General features: G+C 40.5%; 1 protein-coding gene across 2 annotated transcripts in view; it reads right to left on the bottom strand.

Moving 5' to 3' along the window:
* LOC121883472 (potassium voltage-gated channel subfamily C member 1-like) overlaps positions 1-2,583 on the bottom strand; it is a 74,734-nt gene extending 72,151 nt beyond the window's left edge. Inside the window, exons 1-2 of one of the 2 annotated variants that reach the window (XM_042391755.1) lie at positions 2,471-2,583; positions 1,517-2,233 (exon numbers count right to left, since the gene is read on the bottom strand). In XM_042391755.1, the coding sequence (XP_042247689.1) occupies positions 1,517-2,059 (543 nt within the window). In that variant the 5' untranslated portion in view covers positions 2,060-2,233; positions 2,471-2,583. The remainder of the gene's footprint in view (positions 1-1,516; positions 2,234-2,470) is intronic. The other variant, XM_042391756.1, reaches the window with a different exon arrangement.
* Between the last annotated feature and the right edge of the window lie 16,471 nt (positions 2,584-19,054).

Below are 19,054 nucleotides of genomic sequence, written 5' to 3'. Positions count from 1 at the left end.
TTTGAGAATTTTGAGAACTTTGCACTGAGAATTTACAGTGAAGGAGACATCTTGTGTCCAACGGTTCAACTTTTGAAAATGAATGAGATTTGCATATTCATAGATTATGAATTTTTCAACGGGGGGGGGGGGGGGGGGGGAGAATAGATGTAATATAGGCAATTGAACTTGATTGACACAAATTATCAATCCCACCTGAGTATTTTATGTGTTTAAACATGTGTAAAGGGGATCTTTAAGGATAAGGAAAGAGGGGAATATTAACTGTCCGATTGTGACGGGACATTAACTCCAGTTGAATGCACTGCATGTCCAACCCCCCAACATCCACAAACTAAAGGGCACACCTCATCCTGCATTTACACTGGACATAAATCATGAACCATCCAGTATGAAAGTAATCTTAGGGTTACTGGGCTGTGCAAGGAGAAGACCTGTACATTCCATGTTTGAGCTTTATAGGATTATTCAAGATATTCCTTCCTTGTTGCAAACACAACACTGCTACATGTGTGCAAGTGCAGAGGATTTCATATCTAGTTCAAACCAGCTGCACATTGCCACTAAACTACATGTACATATGCATACATCACTCACCAGCACTGTTAACATACATACTCATGAGTAAACATTACTGCATTCATGTGCGCATATGCACACATGCTCATACACACACACACACACACAAACCCTGCAACCTACTGGATTATATGTGAGGTTGCTGCTGTGTGCAGGATTTTATTTTTGCTTCATTATTAACATATTAGATATGACAGGACCACCCGCTACCCTTTGGATTTTCACTCTCACTTACTTGGTGATTAAGTTGATTGTTGGACTGCAGAGCCATTTACACAGTGAATGTGGACTAATAATGGAGAGAACTGAATCCCAAATTGGGGTAATTCCTAATTAAACCATGTTAAAACTGTGCAGTATTTTGCTGGGGAAATAATTCCCAGCACACATGTAAACACTGGAGAGAGAGAAAGAGGGAGAGAAAAAAGGATGGACTGATGCGCACTGACAAATGGTCATCAGCACAAAGATATCAATGGAAGAGATTAAAGGCAGAGAACAGTGGCGGAACAACTAGGAGAGGAGAGGAGAGAAAAGAAGAGGAGAGAGGAGAGGAGAGGAGAGGAGAGGAGAGGAGAGGAGAGATAAGCCAAACCAAATGCACCAAAATGAAGAAAGAAAGAAAGAAAGAAAAGAAAGAAAAGAAAGAGGAACATAATGACATATGCATCCCTTCTCTCTACTGAAAGTCAGATTTCATGACGTCAGCTATTCTTTGTTTACTTCTTGAAGAACACTGCAGTCAACTTGACATCCTTCCACTCCAAAACAGTTTGGGGGGTAACTTTGCGCGCAGCAATGCGCAGCGCCAAACCAGTGCCAAATGTGGGTATGTGAGCGCACACGCCAAAGAGAGAAAGAAAGAAAGCTTAATTAATGGTCAATGCGCAAGAATTCTAAACTGTAGACTACAACAGACACTTGTCCAGTCACTCACCCGGGCGTATTTGGAGGAGTAGGGGTCCTCGAACAGCGCCCACATATTGGGCTGCCACACCTCCCACCACGTCGCCTTGCGGCCGTCCTCCTGCATGCACAGCCGCTTCAGGTCGCCGTCCGCCCCGCCGGTGAGCGCCGGGTCATCCTCAGGTGCGTCCGGCTCGGGGGTCTCGAAGCTGTCCAGCGCTTCCTCGGCGTCGCGATGCTGCCGGTAGTTCATCCAGCAGCACGCCTCCACGTCTGTCTCATCGATGCCCCAGAAGGCGAGCTCCTCCTCGAAGAGCGGCCCGCACACATCGTTGGGGCAGTGGAGCTTGCCGGTGCGATAGTAGTTGAGGATGAAGGCGAAGGTGGCCGGGTGGCGGTCGAAGAAGAACTCGTCGGACTTGGGGTCGTAGTCGAAGTTGCTGTAGGCGTCGGGCTCGGTCAGCCAAGACAAGCGCGTGCCCGGCAGCGTCTTCAGGGTGCTCCGGTAGGTCTCGTGTCGGATCCCGCCGCAGTTTATCACGATCTTCTCGCTATCTGACGCCGAGCAAGTCATGGCTGCGCTGGAGCATGCTTCGGTCGGTGCGCCCGACTGGTGCTGCTGCTGCGGCTGTTGCCCTTCCCCATTCACCGACGGTGCCCGCTCTGTAGGCTTCTGTTATACCGTCCCGGCAAGGAGTCGCTGAGCCAAATGAGAGGAGGAGGAGAGAGGAGGAGAGGAAGGAGGAGCCTGCGCATTTGTGTGATGGAGAGAGAGAGAGAGAATGAGAGAGAGAGAGAGAGAGAGAGAGAGAGAGAGAGAGAGAGTCTGCAAGTGTGTTTGAGGGAGAGAATACGTGGGATGCGGATTTTATGAATCAATAGATCAGCTCACTGAATGACTGACTGACTGATTGAATTCATATTATTGGATCATTTGAAGTTATTAAAGTCAAAACTGCCATAGCTGCTAACCAAATGTATTTACATTCCGCTCTTTTGGCTCCCCAGTACAGCTGAACGTGCTGCTCATAAGCATATTGGACTGACCTGCAAAGAAATGAGATGTATTAGACTGAGAGGCAGAGAGAGATAGAAACCTCATGCATCTGTTTTTTTTTTTACTGCAAATGCTCAAATAAAACAGATATAACAGCAAACTGGCCAGAATTATGGACACCTGAGCATATCAGAGTGTTGAACAAAACTATGTTCATTAATGAAACAGTAACAGCCTCAACTCTTGGTCAAAGGCTTTCCAGCAGATGTTGGAACCCGGTTGCAGGGATTTGCTCCCATTCAGCATTAGCGAGTTCCAACGCTGATGTTGGTGATAAGGTCTGGCCCGCAGTCTGTGTTCCAGTTCATCCCCAAAGTCTTGAGGTCAGGGCCAGTCAAGTTCTTCCATACCAAGCTAGGAAAAGCATTTCTTTATGGAGCTGGCTTTCAAACTTCATTGAAATTAAGGGGCCTAAACCAGGAAAAACATCCCTGGACTACAAAAGTACAATTAATGTGGATGGAGGTGTCCCAAGGTGGGATTACCAAAGAGGCAATGCAAGCGAAGGCCATGGGGCCCTAGACCTTCAGCAGATAACTAGATTTTGATGTGGGGCTTGTCAATTAAAAGGGGTACAAAAGGGCCTCAGTTTATATTTTGCTCTCATGGTGTATATTACGAATGTATACATTTGAAATAAGTTAAATTACCACAAACTAAATGCCACACAGTGAACCTAGTTAGTCCTTTAGGTCCCCAGACTTTCAAGGGTGTAAAGCCTGCTGTCATATCATTCATTTACTTGCTTTTCACTGCCTTCCTGGTTCCTCTTCAACTGTGTGTCTTCGTAGTCTCCATGCAATGGATGATACAAATGGAGATAAGGGCACACACCTCCAGTCTCTCCTCAGTGGCATTTATGGTGTTGCACTCGTTCATACGAAAGGTGACATGAGTAGTGGTGTGAAGAATAAAAAGAGAGATTGAAAGAGTAGTTCAAATCTTGCCTACTTACACACCACCACAAACCTGGCCAATCGCTGCTTAAAGTAGACATGATTGTTGTTCTACCTGTGTCATAAAAAACTGTCAGATACAGCCCAGTGAAAGGTGCTGATATAGGATTCATCCAGCACTTACAGTAGTTTGGAACCTAAATAGGAGACCTTTAGAGGTTTTCTGTTAACTCTCTGCACACATAAATCAAAGAAAACTGACTGATATGGCTCTTTTGAATTCTTATTGGACCTAATAGCTCCAACTGTGATAGCACACATAGTCATTTCAGAGCATGATACTCAGAAAAATTGTATAGCCCTTTCAGTTGTAATGGTAAGTCTTTTTGGGCCAATGGGGGAAAAAATGGATTTCTCCACATGTGAGCAGTGTACATGGAGCTGTAGTGAGAGAGAGATTGTATACAGCATAATGCATTTTTCATTTCTTTTTTTTTTATGTCTTTCTAAAACCAAAACCACAAAAGTTAAGGTGTAAGGTATGGATTAAACTGTAAATGGTGTGTTTATCTGCTCTAATGTAAGCTGCAATTGTTGTCTGGCTAACAAGCTTACTACCTACAGTAGTAACAAAGTGTTACTTCCAGAGTCAAGAAGCTAGCACAGCATTAACCGACTAGGTTTTAGTTTGTATGAGACTGTCCTCCCAAGAAAAATTACACAACAGGTCGTGATGTCAGTTGCCCAAAAATTACATAGTTATGTTTGAGTGCAATCTAGTGGCTGTGGTAGTTATGACCTGGAGCAGTGGTGTAGGTCAGATGGCATATATACTGATATGTGGACAGATTTCCTCATTCACAGGAGGCGGGTGGATGGAGGCATTAACCCAACAGTGGACTTTGCCACAGCAGACCGCTGTTCATTTCCTGTTTCCAACTGCTAGTCCAACTGCTAACCTTAACCCTCTGGTTATTATTGTAGCCATGATGATGAAGGTGGCCTGATTTTAAGGAAGTAGTAACTTCCTTAAGTAGTAACTAACCCTAACCCTAACCCACACCACATGTTTCTCTAACTTTAACAAAGTGATCATTTTAACACAAACCATGGTATTTCCTTAAACCTAATCAAGTGTTTTTTGTGCCTAAACCTAACCAGACCACAGCACTGTCATACCATAAAACATCATTATTTTTTAAATGGTAAGTGGTAAATGGCCTGTACTTGTACAGCGCCTTTCTAGTCTTCTGACCACTCAAAGCACTTTTACACTATGTGTCAGATTCAACCATTCACACACACATTCATACACTGAATGGGTACAAGGGCTACCATGCAAGGTCCCAACCTGCCCATCAGGGGGAACTACCCATTCACACACATTCATACACTGATGGCACAGCCATTAGGAGCAATTTGGGGTTCAGTATTTTGCCCAAGGACACTTTGATATGCAGACTGGAGGAGCTGGGAATTGAACTGCCGATCTTCAACGGTGAAGGAAGCACAGACAAAAGATGTTGTCCTGCCGATTACTGCCAATAGGGGCGCCAGATTAAAAAACATGTTCTGGAATGCATGGTCAAACAAAGTATTAGGTTGTTTAATCTGGAGGATTTGTTGGTTTGTATAATTACAAGCTTAAAAAACAGACCCGTCCACAAATGCGCAGGCTCCTCTTTCTCACTGTGTAGAAGTTGGTCCTGGATGCTATCAGAGTTTAGGCTAATGTTAGCAGCTCTGTCCTGCTCCAAACTAGTTTTGGGGAGGTTTACATTCCAGCAACCCCAGCCAATGTTACCCGAGCTAGTGCTGTGTTTGCCAAACACATTGGCTAGTCCTCATCCTGAATGCTTTACTGCTGTAATGTTAAAAGTGAAGCATACTGTTCGGAAATACAAACAAGTAGGCTATGTAAGCAAAAAATCCAAGCAGTTATGTTAGAACAAAATTATTTTATATTACACTTTTCCTTATTACATTTATAATACAAGGACCATCTAGCTGTAAACTGCGGTACGAGAACAACTCTGTGTCTTTATCTCCATGCCTTCTGCATGAATCATCAGCTGGTGAGGATGCTGACTTTTTGTCTGGGACATGTGACTTTAGCCTCAGTCATTAACATGATATCATGTATGCAGCAATTAAGTTAAAATTATTCTCCTTTTAAACGAGTCAGCTGGAAACATTATAAAGTCAGCTGGAGAGGATGTTTTTAACCAACTCGTAGAGCTAATGTTAGCTCAGTAGTTTGCAAGCAAACAAAATCACAGTTCATCCGCTAGAAATGAAAAGCCACTTTTATCAACCTCTGTCTGAAATCAAGGACCAACTGTTTCAATAATGACTAAGAATTTCAAGTGGTAAATCCGCCACTGTTATCACTGTAAACTGCATATGTGCCATGTGTGAACAGAAAGCATGACAGGTAGCAACAGTAAGTGACTCTATAAGTAGGCATGGAAAATGGATGGATGCATTCTATATTCAAGTCAAGACATATTAACATTAAACAGTACTTAAAGCTGCTCATTCTGTGAAACAGTCCCTCTCTGGGAGTTCAATTATTGATGGGATTATGTGTCAGCAGTTTTTAAGGTTGCAGTTGATAAAAACATCCATCACATACTGTATGTATGTTTAAAAGTAAAAGTTCTCAAAATAATTGAAATACTCTAAATGCCAGTACCTCACTGTATTTAAGACTTGGTACAGTGTCCTGCATGAAAATGAGTCTCCTTTACTAAAGCGCTCCTCCTATCGTTTTTGGCCTCTCTCTCTCTCTCTCTCTCCCTCTCTCTCCCTCTCTCTCTCTCTCTCTCTCTCTCTCTCTCTCTCTCTGCTGCATCACCCTTCCTCCACACTGTCTTTCAATCTACTAAAACACTTGGCTCAATTAGAGTGGAGCAGGAGGGATATGATAGAGTGTTTCACGCCCACCGTCCATTCCCCCCACCCCCCCAACAGCAGTGAGAGAGAGAGAGAGGCCAGAAGCAGAACGAGTATTTGCTGAGCTCCACAAAATGGGGAGAAAAGACTGCAGACCATCAGATCATTAGTGCTCTCCCATTTTCTCTCTCTTTTTCTCTCACACGGTGTATTCTCTCCATTTCTCTCTCCACCTCTCCTTATCATCTCCACTGCTTGTCCTCTCTCTCTCTCTAGTGCAGAACTAATGTGCTGTGTTGGTCTGTTGCGAACAGTCTGCAGCACTGTGCTCTGCTGTATCAGGTCCACTCTGACATCACTGGAACACACACACACTAAGCTGCTATGGTCTCGGTCAGTGGAATACCTTAAACCTCCCACATGCACCCAAACTCATGCATGTCCTGGGTCAAAGCTCTGCATGGAGAGAGGACCTCCACACCCAACAGAGCCCTGTCTCCTCTACTGCTAATCTGCAACAGCAAATATGCTTTGAAAGGAACATAATGCCGCCCAGATTGGGTCATCTTTATCAACATAATTAGGGAATTCTGCCTGCCAATGTATCTGGCAAGTCATAAAATGTTGATGTCTATCAGCAAATCATTCAATAACATATTTCTGTAGTTTTCCTATAATATTACTCTCTTAATACAATATATGCTTGTTGCCACAGTATGATTCAGCTGTTTTATGGTTATGTTTTCCAATTCACAGTTGTCTTTTGATGCTCAGATGACTAAATCGATGCAGTCCTGCTTTCTCCATCTGAGAAATGTAACTAAGATTAGGTCATTCCTCTCATTTGTAGATCTAGAAAAGGTCTTTCATGCTCTTATATCCTCCAGACTTGACCACTGCAACACACTTTATTCGGGCCTAAGTAGGCAAAACATCCAAAGACTACAACTTATACAAAACGCTGCTGCCAGGCTTTTAACACGTTATAAGCGAAGCAATCACATCACAACAACCCTTGCAGCCTGTCACTGGTTGCCTGTGAGTTTTTAAGATTTGATTTCTGGTTTTTAAAACCTTTCATGGTCAGGCTCCCGCATACATCTGTGACCTACTCGCCCCATATGAGCCTGACCGCTGCTTGAGATCTTCCTAAATCTTGCCTTGTCACTAAGGGTGAGCGGGCCTTGGCTGTCTGAACCCTGCAGCTGTGGAACTCCTGAGGGTCTCAGGCAGGCAAATGGTAATTTGTGTAACTGTTCTGGATTATTTTATCTTAATTTTTATGATTTTATTTACTTTTGACTGTAAAGCACTTTGTAACTTTGTTTTGAATGGTGCTGTATGAATAAAGTTTGATATTGGAAAATATTGTGTTCAGCATTGTTTTGTTACATTTACATCTGCATTTCTGGTTTAATCAAGACACACAAATATTTAAGTTCTCTTATTGCTTGGTGATTTAAGTCCTGAGTTTCATGAGTTATAGTTAAGCTTGTTTTGTTATTTATCATACTCACCATACTTCCCAGGTCATAAAAGGGGAACTCACTGATCCACTTCCTGCTTTTAAGCTCTCGCTGACATCACGAGTGAGGTCATGGGTTGGACCAAGTATGGAGGGATTTATTGTATTTATTTATTACTGTTTGGTTTAGCATTTATGTTATTTGTACTTACTTACTTATGGTGAGGACTTTGCTGTGGAAAAAGTGTGTAAACAATGTTAACTGATACAAGTGACATTGTCATATACCAGTTATTGGTATAAGGGAAAGAACACCCCTGTGAGAAATATGGTTGTGCCTAAATAGAGCGGAGGTCCTATTTAAGCAGAGAGTTGTTGGTTTGCCAGAGAGCAGAAGGAAACAAGAGAACGTGTAGCTGTGTTTGTTGAGTTGAGTTTTCTTGAGTGAAACCAGTTAAAGTAAGCTTGATTTGTAAGTTTTCATTCTTTTGGAGACACTTGTTTTTTTGGTTACACTGGTCTGAATAAATCACTGTTTTAAGTCATTGAACAAATCTCTGAGTCTGCCTTCTATCACCTTCCTTGACGCTCTGGCTAAGCTCCCTCACAATCATGTTCATAGGAAATATTATCCTTTAAAAATGATCCTTTAAATTAGATGCTGATAGGCAGATTTTGTTACTTTTGGATAAAGCCAGGCTAACTGTTTCCCCCTATTTCCACTTTTTATGCTAAGCTACGCTAAGCAGCTTCTGGCTGTAGCTTCATACTTAATGGTTAGTCATGAGAGCGGTATCTTCTCGTTTATTTCTCAACAACAAAATGTATTTCCACAAACATCAAACTATTCAGGCAAGTCCTCTCTCATTTCACATTTTATCCCATTGCAGACCAGCAGTCTTGCAGTCTTGACGTGATGATGGTGATCACATCACGGTACGTACTGTATGACCAGAGGATGGATGTTTGAATTCAGATACTTAGTTCAATGACCTTCAGGTTCATAGAACTCCTCCATAAAAACCTATTGGACAAACTGAAAATGCACTGTCAGGTTTTCTTAGTTGCTAAAAACATACAGTATATTAATATACACTGTATTTCTATATTTACTCACATAAACTGACACTGCACTGGAAAGTGAATGGAATTTTTTTTCTGCTGCAGTGAAAGCAGTCTCCCTTTTTTATCTCTCCCTTGCTCTATCTCCCGCCCCCTCCCCTCCTCTCATGTATCTGTCTTTTCTCACCTTCCTCCTCCTCCCCTTCCTTCTAGTCTCTCTGTCCTTGTCCGCTCTGCATTAGGAGTCTCTCCTTTCTCCTCTTTTTCCTCATTCATGACACTCAGTGATAACATGTGATCAAATGTGAAGATCAGCTGAACTCTATGGTCCTCTCTCTCTCTCTCTCCTCATCTCTGTTCTCTCCTCCCTGCAGCACCTTGCCTCTCCCTCTGTACTCTCTTTCTTCCTCTCCTCCATCTCTTTTTTTTCCCTCTTTCTGCCCTCTAGACTTGGTCATTCAGTCAGCCACTTTGCTGGCAGTGCTGTTCTGTTGGATAACATTTTTTAAAAGTCTCTCTCTCTCTCTCTCTCTCTCTCTCTCTGTTTCTTTATACGTCCAGACATACTGCAATAAAGTGGACTTCAGCACAAAAGGGAGAGTGAGGAATGAAGAGATAAAAAAGAAGAGAGAAACAGAGAAGTGTGTGTGTGTCTGTTATTTTTAATGATTTTACTATATTATTTTATGTTGAAAATAACCTTATAATATTGAATAATTAATAGAAACATGATTTAAAATACTACAAATTAATAATATATATAAATAAAGCATGATAAAATGACAAATAATTCTGTGAATTGTGTGTATGTATGTACATACATACATACACACACACACATCTGCCGTTGGAGATTGGTGAGTTGTCACAGAGTTGTGACGTACAGAAATTTAAATTTTATATTTGGGGTAAAAAATCAGGAAATCATGTAAAGATCATTTCTTTTTAAAAAGTATGACATGCTTTGGCAATACTATACTCATTTATGGTCATGCCAATAGAGAAATTATTATAGAACAGAAAAATTGTTTGTTTTTGTTTTTGCTTTTTCCTTTTTGCACTTTTTGAAATCAAATAAATGGTGTCCTAATATCTTTACACACAACACTTTGCTTTAGTGGAACTCAGTGTGTCAGAAAGGCTGTGTTGGCGCTGTCTGTGGTGCTGAAAGCTCAGTGGAGAGGTTTCCTCATAAGTCCTGTACTGAGGTCTGGTCTGCTTTCAGCACCACAGACAGCGCCAACATCGTGCGTTTCTTCCACAACTTCATACAACTTCACTCCTCCCCTTACTACTAAAACTATATTCATTTGAGCCCAAAACATTACTAACACAGATTTACAAACTCTTTTCTCACCATGACAACACTGTTTCAATACAAACAGACAAATGGATATCAGACTTGAATATACATCAGTCAGACATCAATTGGAAAACCACATGCAACAACACATTCTCCATGTGATACAGCTCAAGCTCAAACATTCAGCTAAGTCAATACAAGGTCCTACACAGAGCACACTCATCACTTACAAAATGTACCATATGGGCCCTCACAGACAGCAATACCTGCACACACTGTCCCACTGCAATAGACAACCATTTCCATGCATTCTGGCTCTACACACCAGTTAGGCAGTTTTGGTCAGAGGTCATGGGAAAGCTGTCTGAGATCCTCAACCTCAGCAGCCCCCTCCCCCCTTCCATCTCTCTGCTAGGCAATCTCTCCTCATTAACAATCCCACAACATCTCCAAACTTTCATCTTAATAGCATTAACAAGAAAACCATATTACTCAACTGGAAAGACAGAAAGAAATTATCAGTCAACCATTGGCTCAATCTGTTAACACACCACTCAAACCTAGAAAAGCTCACATCAACCCTAAAGAATAATCTGATCCCATTCCATAACACCCACTCTCTTTTCCTGCAGTTCATCCAGAGCTGATTCCCGTCTACACCATCTCACTCACTCAGATCTTCCCAGCCCCAGTAGAATAACTCAAAATAACCCACAATATGCTTGCTCAACACTGCCTATCATAATTGAAGCTGTGAAATAAAAGAACTTTGGTGGTTTGAATGACAATAAACCCGATTCTAAATATGTAAACTTGCTGGTAAACTTTTTATGAATTTGTTTTATTGAAAGGTCGACTCTTGAGTTCTCTGTTTTGGAAAAAACAAAATAATTACACATATATTTGAATAATATAACACATTTAATATAACACGTTTATTAATGTATTTGTCAGCAGCTACACTCCTTATATCTGCTTATAGCTACATTAATACCATTTATGAACCGTTCATATACTGCTGATATATGCCAAATAGAGGGACTTAAAGTAAAGTTTCACCGACATTTTAAAGGGGCTCCACAGATGGTCCTCACTTCAAATGATTACTATATCCTTCTTTAGCAGATTATTTTTTTTATAAATAATATCCCAAACAGCATATAGTGATACGGTGAATGGGAAATATCAGATATAAGCTTTCTTCTAGCATGTTTCAATATACATTAACATATATTGAAGCATATATTATGTTGGATATCATGAATGATGGGTAGTCTTAATCATGAGAAGGTGTGTATGAAGCTCTGACATATGCTGCTATTGGCAGCTATTATTCTTTCACTTTTTGGCTTGTGGGTAGATGTAATTGTAGTCCTTATTTAACAGCACAGAGGAGTCATTGCAGTCCTTCTTCCATCCGTCCATTATCTATACCCACTTATCCTTTGAGGGGTCATGGGAGGCTGGAGCCGATCCCAGTTGACATTTTGCAAGAGGCGGAGTACACGCTGACAAGTCAGCAGTCTGTTACAGGGCTGACACATGATGACAAGCATTCCCAAATCTACGCAGGCACGGGGAGAACATGCAAACTCCAATGAAACAAAGATTATCAAAATAAAATACACATTTCTTGTTAGAACGTATGTTAATGCTGAAAGTATCTTAAAATATTGCATTTTCAACTGAGAATAAATGGAATGTTAACCCCCCTTTTTTTCTTTTTTGTTTACGCAGAGAGAAACTTGACAGTCACATGACAGCACATACCTGATAACAGGCCTTCTGCACCTACTGGGCTCCACCAACATTGGTTCATTGAAATAAATGGGTGATACCAGCCTCCTGGACCTACTAGTAGGTTTAGTAGGCACCTACTAGCCCATGTATTTGGGATTGATAATGCCAATTCAACAGGCTGATAACAGTCAAATTGGGTGAAAATATCTTGCAGCATTCCACAAGGAAGTTGTTTGGGTTTTCAATTTTTAATCGATGACTTACCAATGAAAAAGATGATGTACTTCTACAACATTAGCAGAGCTGAGAGAAAATCTACATGTTGAGTTGCATACCAGTACTGAAAGGGTGGAAATGAAAAAACTAGGACTGAACTAAATGCATTGTTTTTGGCAGTAGGAATGTTCTTGCTAAAGTCATTCCACTCATTTGTCTATAGATGGGATATCAGTTGAGTGGGTCTCAAAGACCAAATTACTGGGCGTTTAATGAGAAACTTTGCTCTATTGGTCTGATCAATTCAATCACATTGTTTCGGTAGTGGGAAAGAGCATAGTGGTTTCAAGGAAATGTTCTGCACATGTTCCATCTTCTGTTATGACTGACATTGTTCAGTGTCTTGTTCTGTCACACTGGGAGTACTGCCCAGTCATTTGGTCGAATGCTGCTGAGAAATATTTTTAAAAAACCAAACAAAACAAAACAAAACGAAAAAAACATCACCATAGAACACAATAGCCGTAAGATGCATAAGATGTGCGTAAGATGCATAAATGATTATAATGGCTAATTGTGGAGGCTAAAAGGCTTAAAATTATTTTATAATAATTTAAAATTATTTTGTTATCCATGCAAAATGTCATACACCACACATCTTTTGTGAAACACTAGTATATAGTGGTTTCTGTCATAGAGATACACAGTAAGTCAGCACTGGTCATCTGGTAGTTCCATGTCCATGAACAAACTGTATGATGAGAACTGTTATCTATAGAGCTTATTTTACTCCTAACACACATAAAACACATAAAAAGTAGATTTTCTACCTTTTCATAGTTACTTCACTTATTTTCTGATCTCTGCATTTGGCTTATTTAACCTTTTCTGGTATTACTGATCAATGTGATTTTAAATTGTTGTTTGTTTTGTTGTTCATGTTGTTTGGAGCCCAGAAAGACTAGTGAACACTTTGTGGAAGCTGGTGGGGATGGAACCAAAGGCACATCATCTCTGGTCAACCAGGAGGACAAGGTCATCACTCAACAGGGCTTCAACAGTTGGTTTAGTATGCATTTGTTTGTGTGCTTGGGCAGAGTAAGGTGCTCTCCAGTGTCTCACTGACACAACCCTGTCTCCTATAAATTGCATTTAAATACTACTAAACTGCAACAGATGAAAAATGTTGTTAATTCATGTATCTGGCAAGTTGCAAGTATGTTGATACTTCACATATCCCTAAAATGTTCAGTGACACAACATTTCTTGTTTTTAAGAATAAAGAACAATCTAAGATCATATCATGTTAGTTCCTGTCCTAACCCTGACACACATCCTCTCCTGCATTCTCCTCTTAGAACCTCTTCTTTTTTTAAACAGGAAATGAGTGATGGGTCGGTCATGGCAGTTTGTTCTCATAAGCAGCACACGCCTTTCACAAACACAGACGTATGCACAAACCCTCACAGAGATGGACAATGCATTAGCACATGTAAACACACACTCAGTTAATTAAGTTAACATGCTGACTAAGGAGCAACGGAGCTCTTTGCAGTATGAGAGTGATAAAGGAGGGGACACATGCACACACGAATACACACAAACAATGTGTGCAGGATGAGACAAAGTCAACCAGGAGAGACCTGTGTTTGTTTTGACATTGCACCAACACACAGGGAGTGTGTGTGTGTGTTGTGTTTAGGGGAAGGTAAAAGGGAGGGTATGGATATTAATGGAGAAGAGGGAAACATGAGAAAAACTTTGAAACAACCACATCATAGTTAAAGGAAAGGAAAAGTACATCAACAACTGGACTCAAAGTAAACTCTGTTAAACTGTAGAGAAGTCCATATACAGTAAAACTACACTTTCAACAATCTGCATACATTTTTTTTCTTTTTTTTCTACACCTCAACTGAATACTGGAAATTAACTCATTTTTATCACAAGCAGACATTTAAATCTGACAAACACATGTATAACTAATATTATGCATTGCTGAACATGTTATTATTTGTGCTTTTCCTGCTCTGACAAGTAAATATATCTGCTGTGAAAAAGAATCTGGATAATTCGCAAACAATATAGAAATAAGAGTACTCTGATGGTTTCTGATTTCAAAAAGAGGGCATGACAGTAAAGGTTTGGGAACTACTGCAATACTATACTGTGTAGTATAGTAACATAGTTGAATAGTGCAATATAGTGCATGCTGAATTGTAGAGCTGCAACAATTAGTTGATAAATCAATTAGTTGATTGACAGAAAATCAATTGCCAACTATTTTAGTAATAGCTTAATTGTTTTTAGCCATACTTTAAGTAAAAAATACTAAAATTCTCTCTCTTCCAGTTTCTCAAATGTGAAAGTGTGAATTTCTGGTTTCTTTAGTCTTCTATGACAGTAAACTGAATATCTTTGGGCTTTTGGTCAAGACAAAAGTAGACATGACGACATCCTTAACACCTTGGACTACGGGAAACAGTAATCAACATTTTTCACCATTTTCAGACATTTTATGGACTAAACGACAAATGCATTAATCAAGAAAATAATCATCAGATTAATTGATAATGAAAATAATTGTTAGCTGCATCCTCACTGAATTGTGTATATAGTGCTGAATAGTGTTTACAGTGTAATAAACTATTTGTATTTTCATTTATAAAATTGTGAATAATAATACTGATAAACATTGTGCCACCTGGTAATACTGTGTTTAATGATGGTCATGCAAATAAAGCCCATTTCAATTTGAGAGGGAAAAGGAGAGAGAGGCCAGATAGATAGAGGGGAGAAAGAGACAGTGATAAATTTGATGGTGTGCTGAGCAAAATAAAAAACAGGAGAATTGTGTGTGTGTGTGTGTGTGTGTATGTGTGTGTGTGTGTGTGTGTGTGTGTGTGTGTGTGCTGGGTAGAAGATAGGAACAGTGCAGCAAGCAAAAAGCACAAGATTACTGTTGGTACAGCATTCACAAAGCGGGAGAGAGAGAGAGAGCTGTTTTTATAATTACAGAGAGAGCGGTAGAGAGAGCGAGAAAGAAAGAGAGAGAGAGAGAGAGAGAGAGAGAGAGAAAGAGAGAGAGAGAGAGAGAGAGAGAGAGAGAGGCTGATATTCATTTCAAAGGAATAGTTCAACATTTTGGGAAATGTTTTATTTGCTTTCTTTCCAGTAGTGAGATGAGAAGATAGACATTAGTCTCATATCTGTGTGTTAAGCACAGAACTGGAGACAGGACATGATTAGCCTAGCTTACCATACAGACTGGAAGCAGGGGAAACAGCTAGCCTTGCTCTGCCCAAAGCAACAACTCTTAAACTGTCTAATTTGTATGACGCAGAGTTCTTCACTTTGGACCCAATCAGTCAAAATCAATCCAAAGTAGATCTGGTCAGCAAGAAAGAAAATAAATGTATCTAAGTGTTGAACTACTACTTTAACAGAATGAAAGAGACCAATTACACCAGCGAAAAAACTGCATAGTTGCTACAGGGAGAGAGAGACTCTGGATGTACCTGGACGTCTCTCTTTCCCTCTCTTTCTCTCTCTCTCTCACACACACAGTCACCCTCTGTGCAGTGCAGTTTCTGCATCTGTTCTTGGATGTTTCATACTGCACTCTGGTGCATGGGGACATCTAAGGGCCAAAAGAGAGAACTGCAGGAGACCAAAACACTGCAGTCTCCCCCTCCTTCTTCCCCCCTCTGTCTCCTCCTCTCTCTCTACCTGTATCTGGCCATTTCCCTCCTCTGACCTCCTCGTTTCCTCACTGCTCACCCCCGACTTTGCCTCCTCTCCTCTTGTCCTCCCCCAGAACTGCAATAAAAGATACATGTGTAGGACGTGCCCTTAGTTTGTCACATAAGGGGGAGAGGAGAGGAGAAGGGAGAAAATGTGAAGGAGAGGAGAGGAGAGGAGAGGAGAGAAGAGGAGAGAGGAAGAGAGGAGAGAGGAGTCGAGGGGAGGGGAGAGGAGCAGAGGGGGGGCGGGGGTGTGAAGGAGAGGAGAGGAGTAGAAAGGAGGAAAGGAGAGGGGAGGGATGCAGAGGAGAGGGGACGGGAAGAGAGGGGAGAGGATGGGGGGAGAGGGGAGCAGAGGAGAGGGGAGGGGAGAGGAGAGGAGAGGGAAGGAGAGGGGAGGGGAGGAGAGGAGAGGAGAGGAGGGAGAGGGGAGGGGAGCAGAGGAGAGGAGAGGGGAGGGGAGAGGAAGGAACACAGGGAATTATAATATGATTTTATAGACTCTCAGTTTCCCTGAACCCGTATTTCTCTGGACTAAAGTCATGCTGTAAAATCTGTGTAAAAATGCAAAGACATGAAATAAGTAAATGCTGATAATATGGACACTAGGTGCTCTTGATCCACTATTCCCATGTATAGTTGTGCATATATAGTTACATATAGTTTAATCTGGAAAAACACATCTGATACCCATCAAAAACGCCCAAAGAAGTGAATGTGAGTATGATTGTCTATATGTGTCTGATGACTTATCCAGCATGTACCCCGCTGGGTACCAAACGTCCACAATCCTGTACAGGATAAAGGTTGGATGAATGGAGGATGGAGGATAATACTTTCAGACAGACAATAACTGTAAATCAGTTAAGAAAATGAATGCTACTGTTTCTTCTGTTTAGGTATTGATAGGAGTTTTTTCAAGTTATTAGGGACTATTAAAAAGTTATTGAGGTGGGGAGGGGGGATGAATCTTATATTTCATTTCAGAAGCAGGGCCCTCCCCAGCATGACCCTCCCCTTGACTAATAAAAATACTGCAATACCCTCCACTCTCAAAGTAATACATGTATGGCAAACATAAAATTAGGGATGCACTGATCCAATACTGATATCAGATATTGGGTCCAATACTGACTCATATAGCTGGATCGGGTATCAGTGATGATAGGTCTGATCTCAGTTGATCTATTATCTAGAAGGGAAGACACACCAGCACAACACCGTGGTGCCGTTAGACCCTTTTCTCCTGCCGGAGCCGAGTTGCTGCTGTTGTTTCAGCATTGTGAGGCGCAAGGCTTAATAGACAGTACACAGTTCGCTAACTTTTAACACTATGTGAAGTTGTTTTAGACGCTATCGTGGGTAAATAGGAGCTGTCCCGAGGAGCCTGTGTTGCCTCAATAATTCTGGCTAGTGTAGCTAATCTTGCTAAGAGAAAACCAGTCATGTGTGGTCTAAAGTGTAACGGCAAAACACCTCCACTTACTAAATCCAATGCCACATAGAACTTAACAAAATCACCTGATTATCTCCTTTATAACCACAGTAGTTATGTCAAAGCAAGTGACAAATAAGAGTTTCCGTTTGATTATTTAGCAATGGCTGGCAGTTAGCATTAGCTCTGCTCCTCAGGCTCACTTCAGGCATTTCCCCCCTAGGATTACATTCCTCTCTTGGTCTTGGTCGGTGTTCGTACATGCACTGCTCGCAGTAATATTAAATATTAGCCTTTACATATAATATCAATCTAGATAATGTGATATATCTGGATTGCAGTCCAAAACCAGTGTTGTTGAATCACTGAACCTAAATGTTAGCAACCTGAATCAGCTGTGTATTTGCTGTCTTGAACACACCCCAGTCCTCCTACAAACAAACAACTTGAATCGCTTACTCATGAATTCATGATTATATTATATAATTTTAAACAAATAAACATATTTATTTGTTACATTTTGTTTTACAAAGTTAAGAAAGCAATGTTAGAAAGTCAAGTCTGATGTTGCTTTACACATAAAAGAATGATCTCAGACTCTTCCACAAAGTGCTAATTAATTAAACACTGGTATCGGATCGGTACCCAAAGCCCAGGTATTGGTATCAGTATCAGGACTGAAAAAGTTGGGTCGGTGCATCTCTAAACAAAATGCTGAATACTGATATGAGATAAGCAGTTATTACCACTGTAGCTAAAGAGTGAAATGAGCACCGGCTCAGAGGCTGCTGAACAGTTTAAGCCCCACAGTTTTTCAGGCCTCTAAATGGATTCCAAATAATAAAGATAAATGTGAATTTGATCAGAATTTGACTGTTCTGTCATAAACTAATTATATACTGTATGAGTCACATAAAAAGGTGTGTTGGGGAGTCAGAGGGGAATTTTTCATATGGTACCAAACCTAAGTTACAGCTGTTGGTAAACTGAACTGCAAAGAGCCATGGTCAATAAATTTCATCTAATTTCACACTTCAGTAGAACAAGTTGGCATTGTATGATGCTGACCTTTCATTAAATTAAAATTGAACTTTGTATGACACCTTTAACTTTTGTATTATTTTTATTTTTCTCACATAAAGCAATGGAAGATTATCTAAATAAAGCTTTACTAATAGACCTGCACAAACAAAAAAGGAAAAAAAAAACAAAGGAGGAAAAAAGACAAGAGAACAAATATAAAAAACCATACATATTTAACTTTACCACAATTCTCTCATTTCTTATTATGCAGATTATAGTGACGTATTGTGACATCCCCTACCTCCCATATCTGTACAGTCCCTAACAATCCAACAACAATCCATAAGTTATGATGAGAAAAGTTTGTTTTAATGAGATAAGTTTGTCACTATACACATGTGTTAACTATAACATGAAGTGATGTATGTATGTAGTAATAATGAGGAAAATATGTTATAACATGACATTTTCTTGCTATAGCACAGTAATCTCTGACTGAAATGAGAAAATCCTCTTCTTACAATGAGAAACTGAGCAGATATTTTTAGAGAGATGTCCAGTACAGAGGCGTCCCTTGTGTTCACTGTCAAATATTGTGATGATGATTAAAATTACACAACAACAGTTATTTCATGGATTATTTGCCCTTCTATTCCTCAAACATGATGATTTCATGCTGAGAGAGTCAAGTTATAAGAAATGCAACCAGCTGCTCACAGCTGATGTTGTCAAGA

The sequence above is a fragment of the Thunnus maccoyii genome, chromosome 18 (genome assembly GCF_910596095.1).
Source record: "Thunnus maccoyii chromosome 18, fThuMac1.1, whole genome shotgun sequence".
Taxonomy (NCBI): Eukaryota; Metazoa; Chordata; class Actinopteri; order Scombriformes; family Scombridae; genus Thunnus; species Thunnus maccoyii.
This window is presented reverse-complemented; position numbering and strand designations above follow the sequence as displayed.